Source organism: Alligator sinensis, unplaced genomic scaffold (genome assembly GCF_000455745.1).
Source record: "Alligator sinensis unplaced genomic scaffold, ASM45574v1 scaffold1166_1, whole genome shotgun sequence".
In the NCBI taxonomy this organism is placed as follows: domain Eukaryota; kingdom Metazoa; phylum Chordata; order Crocodylia; family Alligatoridae; genus Alligator; species Alligator sinensis.
The window spans coordinates 1-18,496 of record NW_005842631.1 but is presented as its reverse complement, the minus strand read 5'-3'; the positions used below and the strand labels follow the sequence as shown (position 1 = coordinate 18,496).

At 43.6% G+C, this 18,496-nt stretch overlaps 1 protein-coding gene across 1 annotated transcript in view; it reads left to right on the top strand.

Moving 5' to 3' along the window:
* LOC102369238 (sodium channel protein type 2 subunit alpha-like) overlaps positions 1–18,488 on the top strand; it is a gene marked incomplete at its 3' end in the record, with an annotated part of 122,327 nt that extends 103,839 nt beyond the window's left edge. Inside the window, exons 8-10 of the mRNA XM_006033438.2 lie at positions 12,513–12,576; positions 17,560–17,701; positions 18,462–18,488. Of these exons, the coding sequence (XP_006033500.1) occupies positions 12,513–12,576; positions 17,560–17,701; positions 18,462–18,488 (233 nt within the window). The remainder of the gene's footprint in view (positions 1–12,512; positions 12,577–17,559; positions 17,702–18,461) is intronic.
* Between the last annotated feature and the right edge of the window lie 8 nt (positions 18,489–18,496).

The window sequence follows — 18,496 nt, the reverse complement described above, 5'->3', positions numbered from 1 at the left end:
TTATTTCTTGTAACCCCCGGGGGCGCCTTGGTGAATAAATACTCACCAATTCCCTTCTGTGCCCCCGTGATGAAACTTATAGGCAGCCACAAGGTCACCTCTCAACCTTCTCTTGCGGAGGCTGAAGAGGTCCAGTTTCTCTAGTCTCGCCTCATAGGGCTTGGTTTGTAGGCCCTTAACCATACGAGTGGCCCTTCTCTGAACCCTCTCCAGGTTATCCTCATCCCTCTTGAATTGCGGCACCCAGAATTGCATGCAGTACTCCAACTGCGGTCTGACCAGCGCCCGATAGAGGGGAAGTATCACCTCCTTGGACCTATTCGTCATGCATCTGCTGATGCACGATAAAGTGCCATTGGCTTTTCTGATGGCTTCGTCACACTGCTGACTCATGTTCATCTTGGAGTCCACTCAGAACTGACTGGGCAAACTATTTTCCTGTAATGAACTCATTTGAGATTTCAAACATTTTCCCATTCCACAAGAGGAGAAACCCAGGAACTTAGGCTTTTTGCAAAAAAACAATACACACAAAAAACCTCCATGATTTCCAAATGATGACAAAAAAAAAATCAACAAAAATAAATAAATACTGAGGGAAAGAAAGAACTGGAAAGAGTCTGAGGGAGACCCACTCCAAAACTGTCAACAACTGGGTTGTTAGGCCAGTTATAGAAGTAGACAACCAGTTATTTCATAGTTTCATAGTTTTAGGGTTGGAAGGGACCTAATAGATCTTCTAGCCCGACCCCCCGCCAGGGCGGGAGAACAACCCAAAAACACAAACAAAACCACTCACCCTAAAAACAAAAACGGGACTCAAATGAGTCCAGCCAGGTAAGTATCCAGCCTCTTCTTAAAGATCCCCAGGGTAGGGGCCAGCACCACCTCCCTTGGAAGTTGGTTCCAGCTCCTAGCCGCCCTAACTGTGAAGTAGTTTTTCCGGATGTCCAATCTGTACCTGCTCTCCATCAACTTGTGCCCATTACTCCTTGTTATGCAGCGGGGGCTAGGGGAAACAGCGTCTCCCCCCAACCCTTCTGGTTCCCCCTAGTGAGTTTATAGACGGTCACCAGGTCCCCCCTCAGCCTTCTCTTGTGGAGGCTGAATAGGTTCAGGTCCCGCAGTCTCTCACTGTAGGGTCTGCCCTGTTGTCCCCGGATCATGCGGGTGGCCCTCCTCTGGACCCTCTCCATGTTGTCCACATCCCTCCTGAAATGGGGCGCACAGAACTGGACACAATACTCCAGCTGCGGCCTGACCAGCGTCGCATAGAGGGGGAGGATCACCTCCCTGGCTCTACTCGAGATGCACCTGTGGATGCATCAGGATGGAGATTGTACAACCTCTCTGGGTAACCTGTTCCAGTGAGAATTTTTTTCCTGCCATCTAACCTAAACTTGCCTTGCTGCAACTTGAGACCATTACTCCTTGTTCTGTCATTTGCCACCACTGAGAACAGTATAGCTCCATCCTCTTTGGACTACTGTTCAGGTAGCTAAAGGCTGCTGTTAAATCTGCCCTCAGTCTTCTCTACTCCAGACTAAGAAAGTCCAGTTCCCTCAGCCTCTCTTCAGAAGTCATGTGCCTCAGCCCCTTAACCATTGTTGTTGCCCTCCTCTGGACTCTCTCCAACTTGTCCACATCCTTTCTGTGGTGGAGGGCCCAACACAGGACACAATGCTCCAGATGTGGCCTCACCAATGCTGAATAGAGGGGAATAAAACTTTCTTTGATCTGCTGGCCACACTCCTGCTAATGTAGCCCATTATGCTGTTAGCCTTCTTTGCAACAAGAGTACACAGTTGCAAACAGTACTCATATTCAGCTTATTGTCCACTCTAACTCCCAGGTCCTTTTCCACAGAGCTGTTACTTAGCCAGTTGGTTCCCAGCCTGTACTGGTGCTTAGGATTGTTCCTTCCTAAGTTCAGGACTTCGCACTTATTGAACCTCATGAGATTTCTTTTGGTGCAATCCTCCAGTTTATCGAGGTCTCTGAATCTAACCCTACTGTCCAGTGTATCTACTATTCCCCCCAGCTTGGAGTCATCTGCAAACTTGCTGAGGGTGCACTCCATCCCATCTTACAGGCCATTGATGAAGATATTGAACAAAACCAGCCCCAGGACTGACCCCTTAGGCACTCCATTTCATACCAGCTGTCAGCTAAATATTGAATCATTGATTATTATCTTCTGAGCCTGATGATCCAGCTAGTTTTCTGTTCACCTTACAGTCCACTCATCGAACCCATACTTCCTTAGCTTGTTTGTGAAAATGTTGTGGGAGACCATATCAAAAGCCTTGGTAAAGTCAAAGTATATCACATCCACTGGTGGAGCCCCAACACAAGGTATATCACATCCACTGGTCTTCCCATATTTACAGAGCCAGTCTTCTTATCATAGAGGGCAGCCAGAGGTTGGTCAGTCATGACTTTGGTGAATCCACGTGGATTGTTTCTAATCACCTTGTCTTCCAAGTGCTTAGAAATGGATCCCTTGAGGTTCTGCTCCATGATTTTTCCAGGGACTGAGGTGAGGTTGACCAGTCTGTAGTTCCCTGGATCCTCCTTCTTCCCTTTCTTAAAGATAGGCACTATATATGCCCTTTTCCAGTCATCCAGGACCTCTCCCAATCACACGAGCTTTCAAAGATAATGGCCAACAGGTCTGCAGTCACATCTGCCAATTCCCTCAGCACCCTTGGATGCATTGCATTTGGCTCCATGGACTTGTACATGTTCAACTTTTCTAAATAGTCTCTAATCAGTTCTTTTGCCACTATTGTCTGCTCACCTCATGTGCTGCCAGGCACAATAGTCTGGGAGCCAACCTTGCCTGTGAAGACTTAGATGAAAAAGGCATTGAGCATTTTCAGCTTTTTCTGCATCATCTGTCACTAGGTTGCTTCCTGCATTTAGTAAGGGACCCACACTTTCCCTGATCTTCCTTTTGTTGTTGACATACTTGTAGAAGCCCTTCTTGTTACCCTTCACATCCCTTACTAGTTGCATACCCAATTGTGCTTTGGCCTTAAGTAAAAGGCCTAGGGCCTAGGCCAGTGGTTCTCAAACTTTTTAAGCTCAAGGTACCCCTTGTTATACTCATGGCACCCCTAAACTGTTTTAAGGCACCCCTCAGAAAATGACAACTCTTAGTTTTCACTTGTTTTTGATTACAGAAATAGAGCAAATCTTCTGTTGGAAAGAATTCCTGCTTTGACCATGGGTTTCGATTAGCTGACCACCTGAAGTCCCTTCCAACCCTAATTTTCTAGGATTTTGATTCTAATTCAGAAAGATTGCAACAGATCAGAATGTTTTTAACACCATAGATTCCTATTTGAAATCCCTGGGTTTACCTTGGGAATCATGTTTGTACACCTAGCAGTGCTACTAATATTGCACTAATACCCTGCTGCACCCTGCAAAGTATACCAAGGCATCCCATTGTACTGTGGTTGAGAATCACAGTAGGCCCTCAGAGGAGGATAGTAGGAACAGAAAGGGAAGAACATGAAATATTGTCAATTGACAGTTTAAATCTGATAAGTCTACTCTGGTAGGCCACAAATCCTTCTGAAACTCTCTGTGTACTTTAAGTATAATATACCAGCTTTCTGGAGATCCACATTAGTGACAGAATATAGCAAGTCTATAGCTCCTTATTATTGAAAAGACCATTTACTGTTGTTAAAGTTGCACCCAAACTAAACCCAGGTCCTGCTACCTCCAAAGTTTGCCAAAGTTGGCTTTTGAATCAAGTCTGATCTGTGTTTGCAGTTTTGACATTCTCTGAATATTTTACAAAAGTAATTTTCGGTAAGGGGAAGCAATAGCAGATGTCTTAGCAGTGTTCTCATAGAGAAGATAGGGCAATCAGTGTTTATATAATAATGTCAGCAGGATGGAAAATAAACAGGAAGAATGGGGGGGCTCCAAATACAGTCACAGGATTATGATGTAATTGAGGTTCTTGTGATGTGGCTTGGTAGTTAATATGACTGGAGAACTGTCATGGACGGGTATAACTTGTTCAGGTAAGACAGGCAGGAGGGGAAAAGCAGGTGTTGCCGTATATCTAAAGACAACATACATGTGTTCTGAAGTTCCACTTCAGTATCAAGCTGAGGCCTGTTAAAAGCCTCTGGGTAAAAGTCAGAGGGAAGAACAGCAGTGGGAATGTCATGGTGGGCATATGCTATGTAATACCAAATCAGGAGAAAGAGGTGGACTTCTTTAAACAGCTTCCAAATCATAGGACCTGAGTCTCATGAGAGACTTTAATTATTAGGACATGTGCTGGGAAGGAAACACAGATGAGTACAAGCAATCCAGGGAATTCTTGGAGTGTGATGAGGATAACTTTTGATACAGATGATAGAGGCGCCAATTAGTGGGGAAGTTCTTTTCAACTTGCTGAGTGATCACAGACAGAGGAATTGGTTGAGAATGTGAAAGTGGAGGATACCTTGGATGACACTGACCACATAATGATGGCGTTCAAGATGCTAAGGAGAAGAAACAAGGAGAGCAGCAGAATAAAGACACCAGACTTCAAAAAGCAAACTTCAGCAAACTCAGGGACCTGGAGGGTGTGATCCTCTGGGGGGCAGTTCTGAGGGGGAAATGAGTCCAAAAGAGCTGGCTGTACTTTAAGGCAACTGTATTAAGGATGCAGGAGCAAGCTACCCCAGTGTGATGGAAGAATGGGAAGTGCAACAGGAGACCAGCCGGGTTAGACAGCGATCTCTTCAATAAGTGTAAACTCAAAAAGCAGTTCTACAAATAATGGAATCTTGGTTGTAGTATTAGGGAAGAGCATAAGACCATTGTACAAGCATGCATGAGGAAAATTAGGCAGTCCAAGGCATGATTTGAGATGCAGCTGGCAATAAAGAGGGATTCTACAAATATATCAAAAGTAAATGGAAGACCAAAGAAAACATAGGTCCCGTCTGGAATGCAGAAAGCAATGTAGTTATGGATGATACAGAGAAGGCTAAAATATTTAGTGCCTTATTTTGACAAATAAGGTCAGCTACCAGACAACGAAAAGTGTTGGCAGCAAAGATAGGGAAGGCGTAGTGACAGGCTAGGGATAAAAGCTAGATGCTTTCGAGTTGGCAGGGTCAGGTGGAATGCACCCTAAGATACTGAAGAAATTGTCTGTGGTATTTTGGAGTCATTGGTTATCATCTTTGTGAACTTGTGGATGTAGGTTGAGGCACTGTATGATTGGAAAAGGGAAAATATATTGGTTGCCTTTAAGAAAGGGAGGAAGAAAGATCCATGGAATTACAGATCAGCTAGTCTAACTTCATTCAGTATCTGGAAAACACATGAAGTAGGCTCTCAAGGAATCTATTGTGAAACACCTAGAGGAGAACTATAATGGGCAAACATACCACAAGGATAGGTTAGTGCAGCCCATCTGAATAAGACATATATTAGTTCACATTGTGCTCAGTCCCCCTCTGCGCACTCTTTTTTAGGTCATAGTGAGCCCCTACATTGTATATGTTTTTACTTCCTCTTCACTCCCACAGCTAAGCAGTACTTCCCCCACCCCAATTTCCAGTGATTACTGTTTCTTCATCAGCTTTAAATGTCTTGCAAACATCACTAAACAGGGCCCCAAACAGTTCACCTAGAATCCCTCTGCTGCCCCTTCTCTCAGCCTGGTGCATATGATTAGTATGGCCCAGCCCTCCATGAGGTGAACTCAGCCCTGGTTACCATGTACCTCAGCTGCATACAACTTTTTGGAGGATTCCAGGACTCATGACAAGATCACCCAGTTCCAGTCATAGATTCATAGATTCATAGATGTTAGGGTCGGAAGGGACCTCAATAGATCATCGAGTCCGACCCCCTGCATAGGCAGGAAAGGGTGCTGGGTCTGGAAGCCCCCAGCTAGATGCCTACCCAACCTCCTCTTGAAGACCCCCAGGGTAGGGGAGAGCACCACCTCCCCTGGGAGCCCGTTCCAGACCTTAGCCACTCTAACTGTGAAGAAGTTCTTCCTAATGTCCAGTCTAAATCATGAGTGAGGACTAATTAATCCTTTGGCAGGAGTGTATCTGGAGTACACACACATACTGAGCATAACTGATCTGTGGGGTCACCATGACTTGAAATGCTGTTAACTCTGCTGGGGCCCCACCTAAACAACTGTATGGTAAATCATGAGTCTTTTGACTCCAGACTAATATTCTCTATAAGTTCTAAAACTATAAGTAGGCTGCTTAAAAGTATATTTATGGAGTACCTGAGCTAAAACTTATATCAATTAAAAATAAGCATCAACTCATCCATCATCATTTTAAAATTTGCCCCTCACTTCCATGTGCTTAGGGAGAACAGGGTCTGACAGTACAGGGGGAGAAGGAAGGGGCAGCAGGAAGAAGAAGTTTGGAGGGTAGAGGCCACTTGACCACCCTAAAAGTTTATTTTCCCTTCTTTAATAGCGGGAGGAGGACAAAATCAAGGCAAATGTCTGATAATTAGATTTTATACTTTGAAAATTACAACAAATGTATATATTTTCCATGTTAGTTCTCTCCAAGTGCCAGTCCATAGACTCTTAGCTTCTCTGGAAGTTTGGTTCAAATACTTTATAGAAAGGCTTTTATCTGTAGATTTTGATAGTGAATCTGAAGAGCAAGAGAGTGGATTTTAATCATTGTACTTTTCAGCCATTGTGATTTTTAGAACTTGATTTGCACACCATGCACCTGACCTGCCTCTAAAACCTGCAAAACTCAGTTTGTTCTACAGTTTCTCCCGGAACAAAAAAAGAAAGACAGCGCAGATTGCAAGCTCTTCTCTTTTAGCAAACTGGCTTTGTTTCCAAATAGACCAGCCTCAGCTCATGGAACTTCTTCAGAAAAAGATCAATATAACCATAATATGCCTTTCTCAGTCTAACCTCCAAGAAAATTAGAAGCCCTGTTTCTGTGTCATTCAGAAATGCACGTGGTATTTTGCATTCAACTCACCCACTAGTTTGTTTGCTAGTGGGTGAATCTGAGGCAGCCTCTCAGATTCATTCAGTTCTGATCCTTCTGCCTTCTCCAGATATAGAACAAAAAAAGATGAGAGACAGGACCAAAAATAATTCACCATCTTGTGCAACTAATTTAGACATTTATAAGTGTCGAGAATCAGAGCAGCGCCGGCAGCTGCTTTCTGAGCCCCCCCACCGGAGCAGTAAAACTTTCACCTTGACAGGCGGGTAATTAATGGATGGGGTGAAATTAACCAGGCACAGACGTGTGTTGGTTACAGGAGATTGTTTACTTACGTCGCCCAGATAGTGACGTGCGACGCAGGCTGAGCCTTTGTCCTGTTACAGTTGCATCGATTACAGTTAAGCGTACGGGTTCGGGTTACAGCCAATCAATCAATGACGAACGTGGCGCCGGAACAAGCTATCATGCCTGCAAGGCTTTAATACATCAAGATTAACGATGACGGGGAGTGATTGACGGGTGATCAGACCGCCAAGCCACTCTGGTGATGGACTCAGGTTTCTCCTCAGAGATTTCCCCAGAGTTCTCCCACTTAGGCGGAAGTTGTTAAACTATTTATAGACAGAGGTAACTAACGGAGGTGTCCAATGATGAACTGCTAAGTGGAATCTTTAATTTTCTGGCAAGCAGCAGTTCTTTGTGTTATCAGGTTACAAGGTAGTGGGTCAGGTTTCCTGCCTGTTACGTATGAGGTTACGATGAGGGGCCTAAGCTTTTTCTTGGCCAATTATATACAGTTCTCCCTCTGGGTTTTGTTTCAGGAGTTTCTGGCAAGGATTTCTTTTACCCCTTAATTAACTACTGTGTGTGAAGTGAGGATGGTCTGAATGGTATCTCTTGCTAGTGGCATGGGCACTGATTAACTGGGTTGTGACAATAAGAAAAGCTTATGGTTCACGTCTCCTTGGTACACGTTAGAGTGGAATGCAGTCTCATGCTTTGGCTGCTGATACATTATCTGAAGAGGATTAGATGGTAACCTCTTTAGATTTCTTTATATCCTGTTTCTTTAAACAGGATTGAAAGAAAACAAATATAGATTTGAATAACGGGACCTCACCTGACCAAAATATTAAATGTCATCTGCATCATGCAGCAGAACATGCTGTTGCCTTTCAAGAACTGGTTGAATGAATGACATTCACACTTAATTTCTTAAGGTGTGTCCAGATAAGTGCGCATGTATGGTTTTCATCACCTTAAACCCATCTGCAGTGCCACAAACCATACATGCTGCACATGCACACATTTGCTGCACTGCTAATTTGTAGTGTGGCATGGTTTTTTTTGACACTGGGAGATCCTGGTGTAAAAAAAAACTGTGGCAGAAAAGGGCGGGGTGGCACACGTGGCGGCAGAGTATGCTGTCCAAAACCAGAGGCTGGCTGGCCAGAGCCATGTTCCGGCTGCTGGCCAGGCTCTGTGTGCCCAGATTGCCACTGTTATGGCCCCATGAGGCCCCCAGGACTCCCAAGTAAGGCTTCTGGGGCCAGCCCAGGTGCTGGCCCCAGCCTTCCCTACCCCACCGGGGCAATTTTCCATGCACCAGAGCATGCATGCAGGGGCATTCCCTGAGGACAAGTAGCAGCAGCACAAATATTTGTCCCTAGAGAAATACATGTTCCTGCTCTTGGGTACATATCCTAAGCTTCCTTTGTAGAGGAGACTTCAGACCAAATCTTCAATATCCAGGCTTCTCACTCAGCCATTATTTTTCCATCTTGTATTTGTTCACTTACTCCACTCATGTTAAATATGCTCCTTAACAGTATATAAAAAAACCAAACAAATTGTATCTGCTTTTGAAGAGAATGTTTCTTCCTTCCATATGCATCTTGTAGCATATCCTTTGATAGGAGAGGTAAAAGATCAATAGGAGGATCAAAGATAAAAACAGAAGTACATGGAAGTAAGAAAGGTTAAAATAGATCAAAAGTAAGGTAGTTGATCAAAGGGAAGCATGATTTATCAACATAAAGATGTGGTAAATGGGTGGATATATTGAGAAAAAAGTGTTTTGTTCAAATTTTCAAGCATTTGCAGTGGCTTGTCTGTCCCTCGAGATAGATTGTGTTTACTCATCATATCACTCCCAAACAAACAGAAAGAAGCAAAGAATGTAATCATAGTTAACAGTCAACAGATGGTAAACATGCCCTGGGGATTTCTTTCAGCTCTTCAGTGAAACTATTACCTTGGCAGTTGCTTGGTTTAAGTGATCTGCATTTCCATCAGAGACCATTTCTGGACAATAATCTTAGCCTCCCATAATTCTCTTCCTTTTTTCAGAAGACTGGTTTTCAGGAATGGTGTTTATTAGGCCTGTGTGAAGTGGAAAGTATTCGCTTTGGATTCGGAGGGACAGTGATTCAATTTGATGATTTAAATCACTGTCCTGATTTGATTTGGCCAAATCTGAAAATATATGGCATTGAATCAGATTCAGCCCTAGACTATACAGGCAGACAGTGCCGGCAGGAGCCGCCGAGGCAGCAACGCGGGAGCCGCTGAGGCAGCAACCAGACAAGCCCTGGCTTGAGCCAGCAGCCCCGGGAGAAGCCACGGCTTGTCCGGCTGCTTCCCTAGTTGCTCCTGACAGGGTGAGGCAGGCAGTGCTGGCAGCCCTGGGAGAAGCCATGGGAGCTGAGGGGAAATGATTAGAAGCTGGGGGGAATGATGGGGGAGCGGGGGGATCAAACTGGGAGCTGGGGGAAGCTCCTGTTTGTTCCCCCAGCTCTCGGTTTGATCCTCCAGCTCACAGTTCGATTCCCCCAGCTCCCCAATTATTCCCCGCAGCGCCTGCAGCTTCTCCTCAGGTGAGACAGGCAGTGCTGGCAGCCCCAGCAGGGGGGCAACCCGGGGAGTAGCCAGATGAGCCGTGGTTTAAGCTGGCAGCCCTGGGAGAAGCCATGGGGGCTGGGGGGAATGATTGGGAGCTGGGGAATTAAACCAGGAGCTGGGGGAAGCCCCTGATCATTCCCCCCAGCTCCCTGATCGTTCTCCCCAGCCCCCATGGCTTCTCCCAGAGCTGCCAGCACTGCCTGCCTCGCTCTGGCAGGGGGACAGCCAGATGAGCAGCTGCACAAGCCGTGGTTTCTCCCGGGGCTGCTGGTTCAAGCCGGGGCTCATCCAGCTGCTCCCCCAGCCGCTCCTGCTGACACTGCCTATGGCCAAATCTCTCTGAATTCATTTGAAGGCTTCTGATTTGGTTCGGAGAGATTAATGGGTCTCCTGATTCAATTCGGATTTAGAGATTCGGCCACAGAATCGGGCCAAATCTCCTCTGCATTGAATCAGCTACTGAAGCTTTGTACATCCCTAGTGCTTATCTTCGTATCACAGATAACTTCATTTTACTGTAACTGTTGACACTTATTCAAAGTCCTCTTGTTTGGCCTTTTTCTGCCCCCAGGGTTTTAGAAAATGTCTTTCTATAGTTGCAGTCCACTTAAGTGAGTGTTTCCAATTTACTCTATTTAGGTGACAGTCTTGAGATACTACTTCCCATTTTGTGTACATTCTTCCAGATTATTTTATTATTATTTTAATAAAAGAAATCTATTTGACACCTAAAAAAAATTTCAATTTCTTAGTGTCTATATTAAATTCTTAGATAAGTAGCACCCTTCTTCCCAGTGATAGATTCATAAGTATGAAGGCTAGTACAAATGCTTGGATATCTTGGAAAGAAAGTACAATTTTACCTCAGAATAATGGGTTTAATGGCTTCAGTGACCTCTGTTACCTACATGCTCTTCTAAAAATGAGAATTCCACAACATTCCCTGGACCCCAGATGGAGACGGACCCTGGGCAGTAGGCATCAGAAACTGAGCATCCAAGAAAAAGTACTACTGTCTAATAAATAGTGGACTCTGCCTCAAAATCTGCCCAGTGGCATCCTACCTAGCTTCCAGCTTGCTCTCTAACAGCTACTGTAGATGATGCACAGAGGACTGGCTGCACCTTCCCAGCCAGAGGTCTTTGTTCCTTTCTAGAGGAATTCAAATATTATAAAAGCCTTAGTCTATCTGTCCATAACGCTTTATTTGCACTCTGATAGGTTGTCTGAAGAACCAGTCAGGGTGCTTCAAGAGCGTTCCAGACAGGGAGCATGGTGGCGGCGCTTGGAGTGGGCCCAGACCCCAAGTGGTGGTAGCAGGGAGTGGCCCTGGGCCCCAGGCCCAACGCAGTGCAGGGGGAAGGGAGCAGCGGGCCTGGGTCTGAGGTGGTGGAGGGGAGGAGCGGGAAGAACTCCAAGGGGGGGGGGTGGGGGGGGGAGGGAGGAACAGCCCGGGGGGGGGGGGGGGGGGGGCAGACACGGGGCTCTGTCCCTGCCTGCTCCCCCACCCCCGCATCATTCCTGACTGGCAATTTGCTATCGTCTTCATATAAACCATATTAGAAATCATAGTGGCTCTTTGTCTTGAAAGGCATTCCTACCTCATGTACTGTCATACAGAACTAGCAGTCATAGACAATAGCAAAGCTGTGTATTATATAAACTAACAAAGTCTTGCCTACTCTTCCCACATTTATGAAGAAACAGTGCACATAGGGGAATTGTGGATAGCTTGCAACATATTTTTCACAGGAACAGGACAGAAAAGAACATATTTCTAACAGATTAGCCAAGCAGGTTCTAAATAAGCACTTAACTTTGGAAAGAAATCAATTAGAATACATTATCATTTGGAATGAAATAAGTTTTCCTTGTCATCAGAGGGGAATAATATACACCCTGATTTTGGCCCATCTAAAGTATTCCTACGTGATTCCTATGTTCCAACTTAAGATTTCGAGGTGGTGATTATTTCTCAGTTAAAGTCAGTTTGCCAGCAGCATCAGTTTTTATATTCTGTCTGACAGTAAATCAGTATATATTTGTGAATCCGTTAAGAGATTCTTAAAAAGACACAGTAATATTTATAAAATCAGTAAGAATTCCTCTTTACTATAAAATCTCAATGTTAATACATGAAACACCCTTTCAAACTAATAGGAGAAATTCTGTCATCTTTTAATAAAAATGTCTTGTTTGTTTTAATTTGCCTATTTTGTGATGTAATTTCTGAGCAAAAATCGATTGTACATGTTTTATTGAAGATGTTATGAAATCTAGGCACTAGATTTCACTTAAGTCTTTGTACAAGTAAATACATGTGCCATTCTCTTTCTTTTGTCTTTCGCTAGTTAGAAATAAATGAAAAATTAACTAAAATGTTAACGGGTTGTATGTACAGCTGTAGTGACATGTATATCTTATTTTTCTAGATGATTGATTAAAGAGTACCAATTTAAATTCTTATTTTAAAAATAATCCTCACCTGTTTTGTTCAAATAACTATGACTCATAACATTTACTTATTAGCAAACGGATTTTGAAGCTATTGATGTTTATAATTCATTACAGTAACTTGATAGAGCATTCCTTTAGTTTACTAATATGTTATATTTCAAACTTCTTTGTTCATAGGTCATTTTTATTATTTAGAAGGACAAAAAGATGCCCTACTTTGTGGTAATGGCACAGATGCAGGGTAAGAAATACCATGAAAATTATATACTATTGATTGTATAAACTAAATGTAGCATTTCTGACACAGATAGCTAAAGAATTAATTGTACTCTCAACCAGTCCATAGTCTTTCCTCTTAAGTAGGCCTGTATAAAAACATGCTGAAATATTTTCACCCTAAAGACCTTTGTTATTCCCTTTTGCTTTGGTAGGTGGAGGCAGATCAGATATTTCTCAGATCTGAACTGTGATTGCCCATCATTCTGCCAAATCTGATTTGGAGATTCGGCTGCCACCGAATCAAAGAGGCCCCACCCCCCACCCCCTTTCCAAGCTCCCCCAGCCTCCCTGAGTGCCCCCTAACCCCTGCCTACTCTCCCAGCCCTGTCAGTGGCTGTCCCTCCTGGCCCCAGTGTCGCAGCTCTTAAAAAAATAAATAAAAAGCCCTGCACCCACCGGCTCCTGCCAGGCAGGGGGACGATCCCCACTGCCCCCCACTCCCCTGTACTGTGTGAGGAGGGCTCTGCCACAAACCCCCAGAAGCCCCAACAGCTGCAGCAGCAGCTGGTGAGTGTGGGGCTTTTTCTTTTTTTCCCCAAGAGCTGGGATGCTGGGGCTGGGTGGGGCAGCCATTGATTGGGCTGGGAGAGAGGGGAAGGGATGGGAGATCATGGCAGAGCCCTCAACGCAATGCAACACAGTGTGGGACAGTGGGGATGGCCCCTCTGCGTGGCAGGAGCCACTGAGCCAGGAGACGGGGCTTTAAAAAAAAAATTTTTTTTTAAGTGCTGGAATGCTGGGGCTGGGCAGGGCAGTCATTGACAAGGCTGGGAGAGTGGCCGGGGGTTGGGAGGCACTCAGGGAGACTGGGGGAACAGGGAGGGGATGGGGCCTGGCACGGGTCTCCCATGGTCCTCGCCCCCTCTCTCCAGGTCCACCCCCCTCCCCCCACCTCCTACATACTGGCACGGAGCCCAGGTCCAGCTTCCTGTGGCGAGAAGCGGGGACTGCCCAAATCTCCAAATCTTTCTCCAAATCTTTTCTGAATTGATTTGGAGGCTTCGAATCAATTCGGACCTTTTTATTGGTCTCCCAATTCGATTCGTATTTGGGCCATATCTCCTCCAAAATGAATCAGCACCCAAAGCTTCACACAGCCATATTAAGGAAGCTCAGTTTTGTTTGGTTTATATAAATCAGTTTCAGTTTTTTCAGTTGTTATTGTGCACTGATGCAGATGAGCTTGTGGAGGGATGCAAGCGACTAGTTTTGACCTGGAACTGTGTCTATTCGGACTTGTAAAAACTAACTGGAGGAGTCAGAGGCCATTATTGGTAGGCTTCCCTTCAGAATTGCATTCTGGAGTCTGCAATTGTCCAGCCCTTACTCAAGAAGCCATCTCTTGATGCCAATTTTCCATCCAGTTATTGCCTCATTTCCAAAACTTGTTGTGGAAGTTCAATGAATGGCTCCAGGTTTACCCACATTATCGAAATTCTAGATCCCTTTCTTCCGGGCTTTTGTCTTGTGTATAGCATGGACACGTGCTTTTGTAACCTTGCTTGATGTCCTGCACCTAGCAATCAGTGAGGAGATTATGTCCTGTTGATCTTATTAGATCTTTCAGGGCCTTTGATGCAGTTCACCATGAGGTGCTATGAGCATGTTTGTGACATGGTGAGTATTGGAGGCTCTTAGGCTTTTCAAAAAGCAAAACAAAATAAACAGGTTGCTAGAAAAATTGTACTGGCAGAACTGTGTTGATTAGGTTTGTGATTTTTTTTCCGGTACAGTCATACCAGTATAGCCCTAGCATGAATACAAGTATATTGGTTAAATGTGCTTTAAAACACATTTACAGTAAGTGAAAAGTGGGAAGAGAAGGAATCATCTCAGAGCTGATGATATGGTAACTGTTCAGGTGACCTACAGTCAGCGAAAGCTAAACCAGAGTAATTTCATTGAGAAGTTCTATTGAAAGATTAAGTGCCCTGGCTAAGCTGTTACCATAGTGCATGAAGAATTACTGTTTATCAGTTGTGCCAAGGTAATTCCCCCCTCTACTTTTACTCTCAGTAGTTTGTTGGTTTGCCCATATAATCATACCAGTCTTATTTTTTTTGAAAAGTTTAACATGGCAAAACTGTCTAGTGTAGACTAGCCAACACAATAAGAATAATATAGGCTGAATGCAATTTCAGGAAATTCTTGTTGTTCTTTATGGACTAAAAATGCAACCAGTTTGCCTAAGAGTGAGGCTGCTACAGCTGTTTTAGTAAAGGGCAGTCATATACACAAGGAACATTTTGGCTAAATCTATAGATAAGAAAATAAGATTATCACTTACATAAAACTTGGTTACAAAAAAGGAACATAGGGAAGGGAATTTCTGGGAAACTGAGTCTAGCCTGTTACCCAGGCAACTATATCTCATAATCTTATTCATAAATTTGTCAAGTTGTATCTTTTAGCTAGCCTTTATGCCTGCACCACTCCTTTTGGAAGCCAGACAGAATGGTCAGGGCATCCTGCAATTGCTCCAGAAATCATTAATTTAGACTGCACTCTGGACACCCATTAAAAACGAATACCAGTTGATCCAGCTGAAAATAGGGATTTTGTCATTCAGCCAGGGAAAGGAAAAGCAGCCATAATGATTGCTCCCTTACTTATAGTTGGTTCGAGACACTGGTATGCCTTTTAATAACACTAACTAAATGGGTTGTTCAGCTCTGTTACAAATAGAAAACTGTTAGCATAATGGCCTGGGGCTTTATCTCCTATCTGTCTACCCTCTTCTTGGCCAATGAATCTCAACATGCTTGTGTCTTCATTTGCTGCTGATTTTCCTTCTGGAGCCACCATAGAAATTAGGTATTGGAAAAAGTAAGTGCAGCCCATTCTGAAAATTGAAAGTCCCAGGCTGAGCTTCTCTGGAACTGGCAGCAGTAAAAAATGGGGTGAGCTGGCAGCAATAAGTAGTGAAGGCTGAATCCCCTCACCACTGACTGTCACTGATTCCCAGGATGCAATTTAAATAGAGTGGGGCATAAGAGTGGCCACCCACTATGGTGGGGCAAAATCTGCAAAGTTTAGGAAACAGTGGGATACTCTAATCAGAGAAGAATATTCCATAGAATTTGCTTTTTGTCCCAGAGAAAAGTATTATTCTTCCTCAAAGTTATAAAAACAATGCAACATTATCAACAACAAAACTAATGTTTATGCTATCAAAGTAGGGAAAATGCTGTAGTCCTCCCCTCGTGCATCAGAGGAATACAGCCGGTACCATAAAGAGACAAATACTTGAAAAAATGCATAAGAAATACTCATTCTTTGGTATTGAACTGAGGCTACTCTCTGTTCTGGTCTTTCAGTAAGTTAAAAAATGGATGCAGAAAACCATTCCTCATTGTCTCCCCAAGACTTCAGAAAGTAAAGATAAACTTCTTGGAGATTTACTCAATATGATTAAAGACTTTATTTTCCTTTTGTTCAGTTGTTAGAGAGAAACATGTTTCATCAAGTTCCCTTCATAGATAAATGCATCATGCTTTCAGGAAACAAGATTTTGAGCAAATAAGGACAGCAACTGATTTTAGTCTGCATAAAACTCTAGGTTGTTCTAGTCATCGTCAAGGAAGAATTTTAGGGGAGAAGAATAGGTCTCTGATTTGTCAACTCTGATTATGCTTCTGTGGTAGTTATTATCATGCAGAGATACCCTGACCAATTCTTGCTTCACTTCCAGCCTGACATTCAAACAAATCAGTAAAGAATCAGTATAGAACATATTTTGGCTAAGAGCCAATACTGTCATCTCTGCAAATTTATCCCTGATATTATCAGGACCCTCCTTGTCTAACCCTACTTCAAGGACTCAGTTTTGTCCCAATTATTTCCTCCTAGCTCTTGCTCATTTGTTAAATACTTTGAATCTATTTATCTAAAAATTCTTAAATTCCATGCACAAGGCTGTGCAGCAACGTTTTGTAAACTTTTACATAGCCAGTATATTTTAGGTTTGGAAAGTCTTGTTCTAAAACAGGAGTGCTCAACCTCCAGCTTGTGGGCCAAATATGGCCCGTGGAGCCATCTCATCTGGGCCACAGGGATTTTTGTGTGTCCAGAAATTTGGCAGCAGAGGAAAAGTGGCCATCCTCTCCCGCTGCCAAATTCCCAAACCCCACGTATGCCTCCTTCCCCGGTAAAGCTGGTTCACACTCCCTCTCCTCTGCTTCTGGATCAGGGTTGGGCCATGCCCCCTGTCCCCCTGTGGAGCCAGGCTGGGGCTCAGCTACAACCCCTCCACCCCCATGGAGCCAGGTTGGGGTTGCGCCATGTCCCCTCCCTCCTGTGGGGCTGGGTCAAGCTCCTTTCCCCTGTGGGGCTGCATTGGGGCTAGCCTTCCCCCCACATCCACCTTTGAAGCTGGATGATGCCCACTGTGCCTACCCCGGCACAGAATTGGGACCACCAACTGGACCTGACCTGCAGAGGGACCAAGCACATTGCCCATCCGGCCCACCAGGCAAAAAGGTTGGGCACCACTACTCTAGAACGTTCCCGCTACAGGCTCATAAAGAGCTGGTCTGACTTCAGTAGCCAGGGATATGAGGAGAACCTGCTATGAGATGGATATACAGGTTTAGAAAGAAAATTTATGGCTAAATTGGATTTTTCCCCTTCATTTCTGATATAGCAGGAGTAGAATTTCAGTTTCACTAATCCACAGACTGTCAAGAAACTTGATCCATCTCTTCTGTGAGGAGGAGAGGGATTGTGAGGGAGTGTCTTTGATTTTTCTTTTCCATTCTCTTAATTTTCTTGCAAATTGAAACTGTAGTAATCCACAGTGAGCTGCTTCCATTGATTAATAAGAATTAGTGAATCTTTAAAAATATCTGTTAACTCAAAGACATCCTTGTATTCTCTATCATTTAAAAAAAACAAACAAACCTGATTTAAGATGTATTCCTTTCTTCTTTTTTTCCCCTCCCCCTAGTCAATGCCCAGAAGATTATATTTGTGTGAAAGCTGGTAGAAACCCCAATTATGGCTACACAAGCTTTGATACGTTCAGCTGGGCATTCTTGTCACTGTTTCGCTTGATGACTCAAGACTACTGGGAAAACCTTTATCAGCTGGTGAGGATATAGTGAAAGGTCTAAAATCAACTGTGAAGAATGTGTTTCGCTAGTATATAACACAAACATGACATGTTTTTGAGAATTGTTTAAAGGAAGAAAAGATTCCTCAAAGAATTGAAGAATCGTACAGAATCTTGAAGCAGGATCTGAAATGGCTTCTAAACCATTAAACAGAAACTTTTGGTGTCTGTTTCATTATTACAAAGATTTCATTTGAGGCAGTACTCCAATCAGAACTGTAATAGTGCATTTATTTTTAAATATATAGTGAATCTTAGTCATGATTGCAAAAGGTATCATCCCAAAGTGAAATACCTTGAATCCTGTTTGGTGTTTCTTCTTGCAATAAACTAAGATCTACTTTTTACGTGCAGCTGTTGGTAGCGTCAGTTTTAAATGTCCTGGCTGGTGAAAGAGAAAGACATAATTGATAAAAATTTGTTGCCAATAATTCCAACATGTAATATAAGTGTGTGTTAAACTTTTTCTCCTCTTCAAGATTATTTTACACTGAAACAGTTTCCTCCCAGAGTAAAACAATCTCGAATAACACACTCTCTCATCTGTCTCATGAACATGTACTCTCACATGTTCATGCTTGACATTCATTTTTATTTTGATTTACAACACAAATACAATACTGTTCCAAACACAAAAATAATTCCATCTTTGATAGATGTATGCTCTTCTAATCAAGTTAGTTTTATTTGAAAATGATGCTGTGTCATTCTTAATCATGCACATTCTTTTCCCCCAGACCCTACGAGCTGCTGGCAAAACATACATGATATT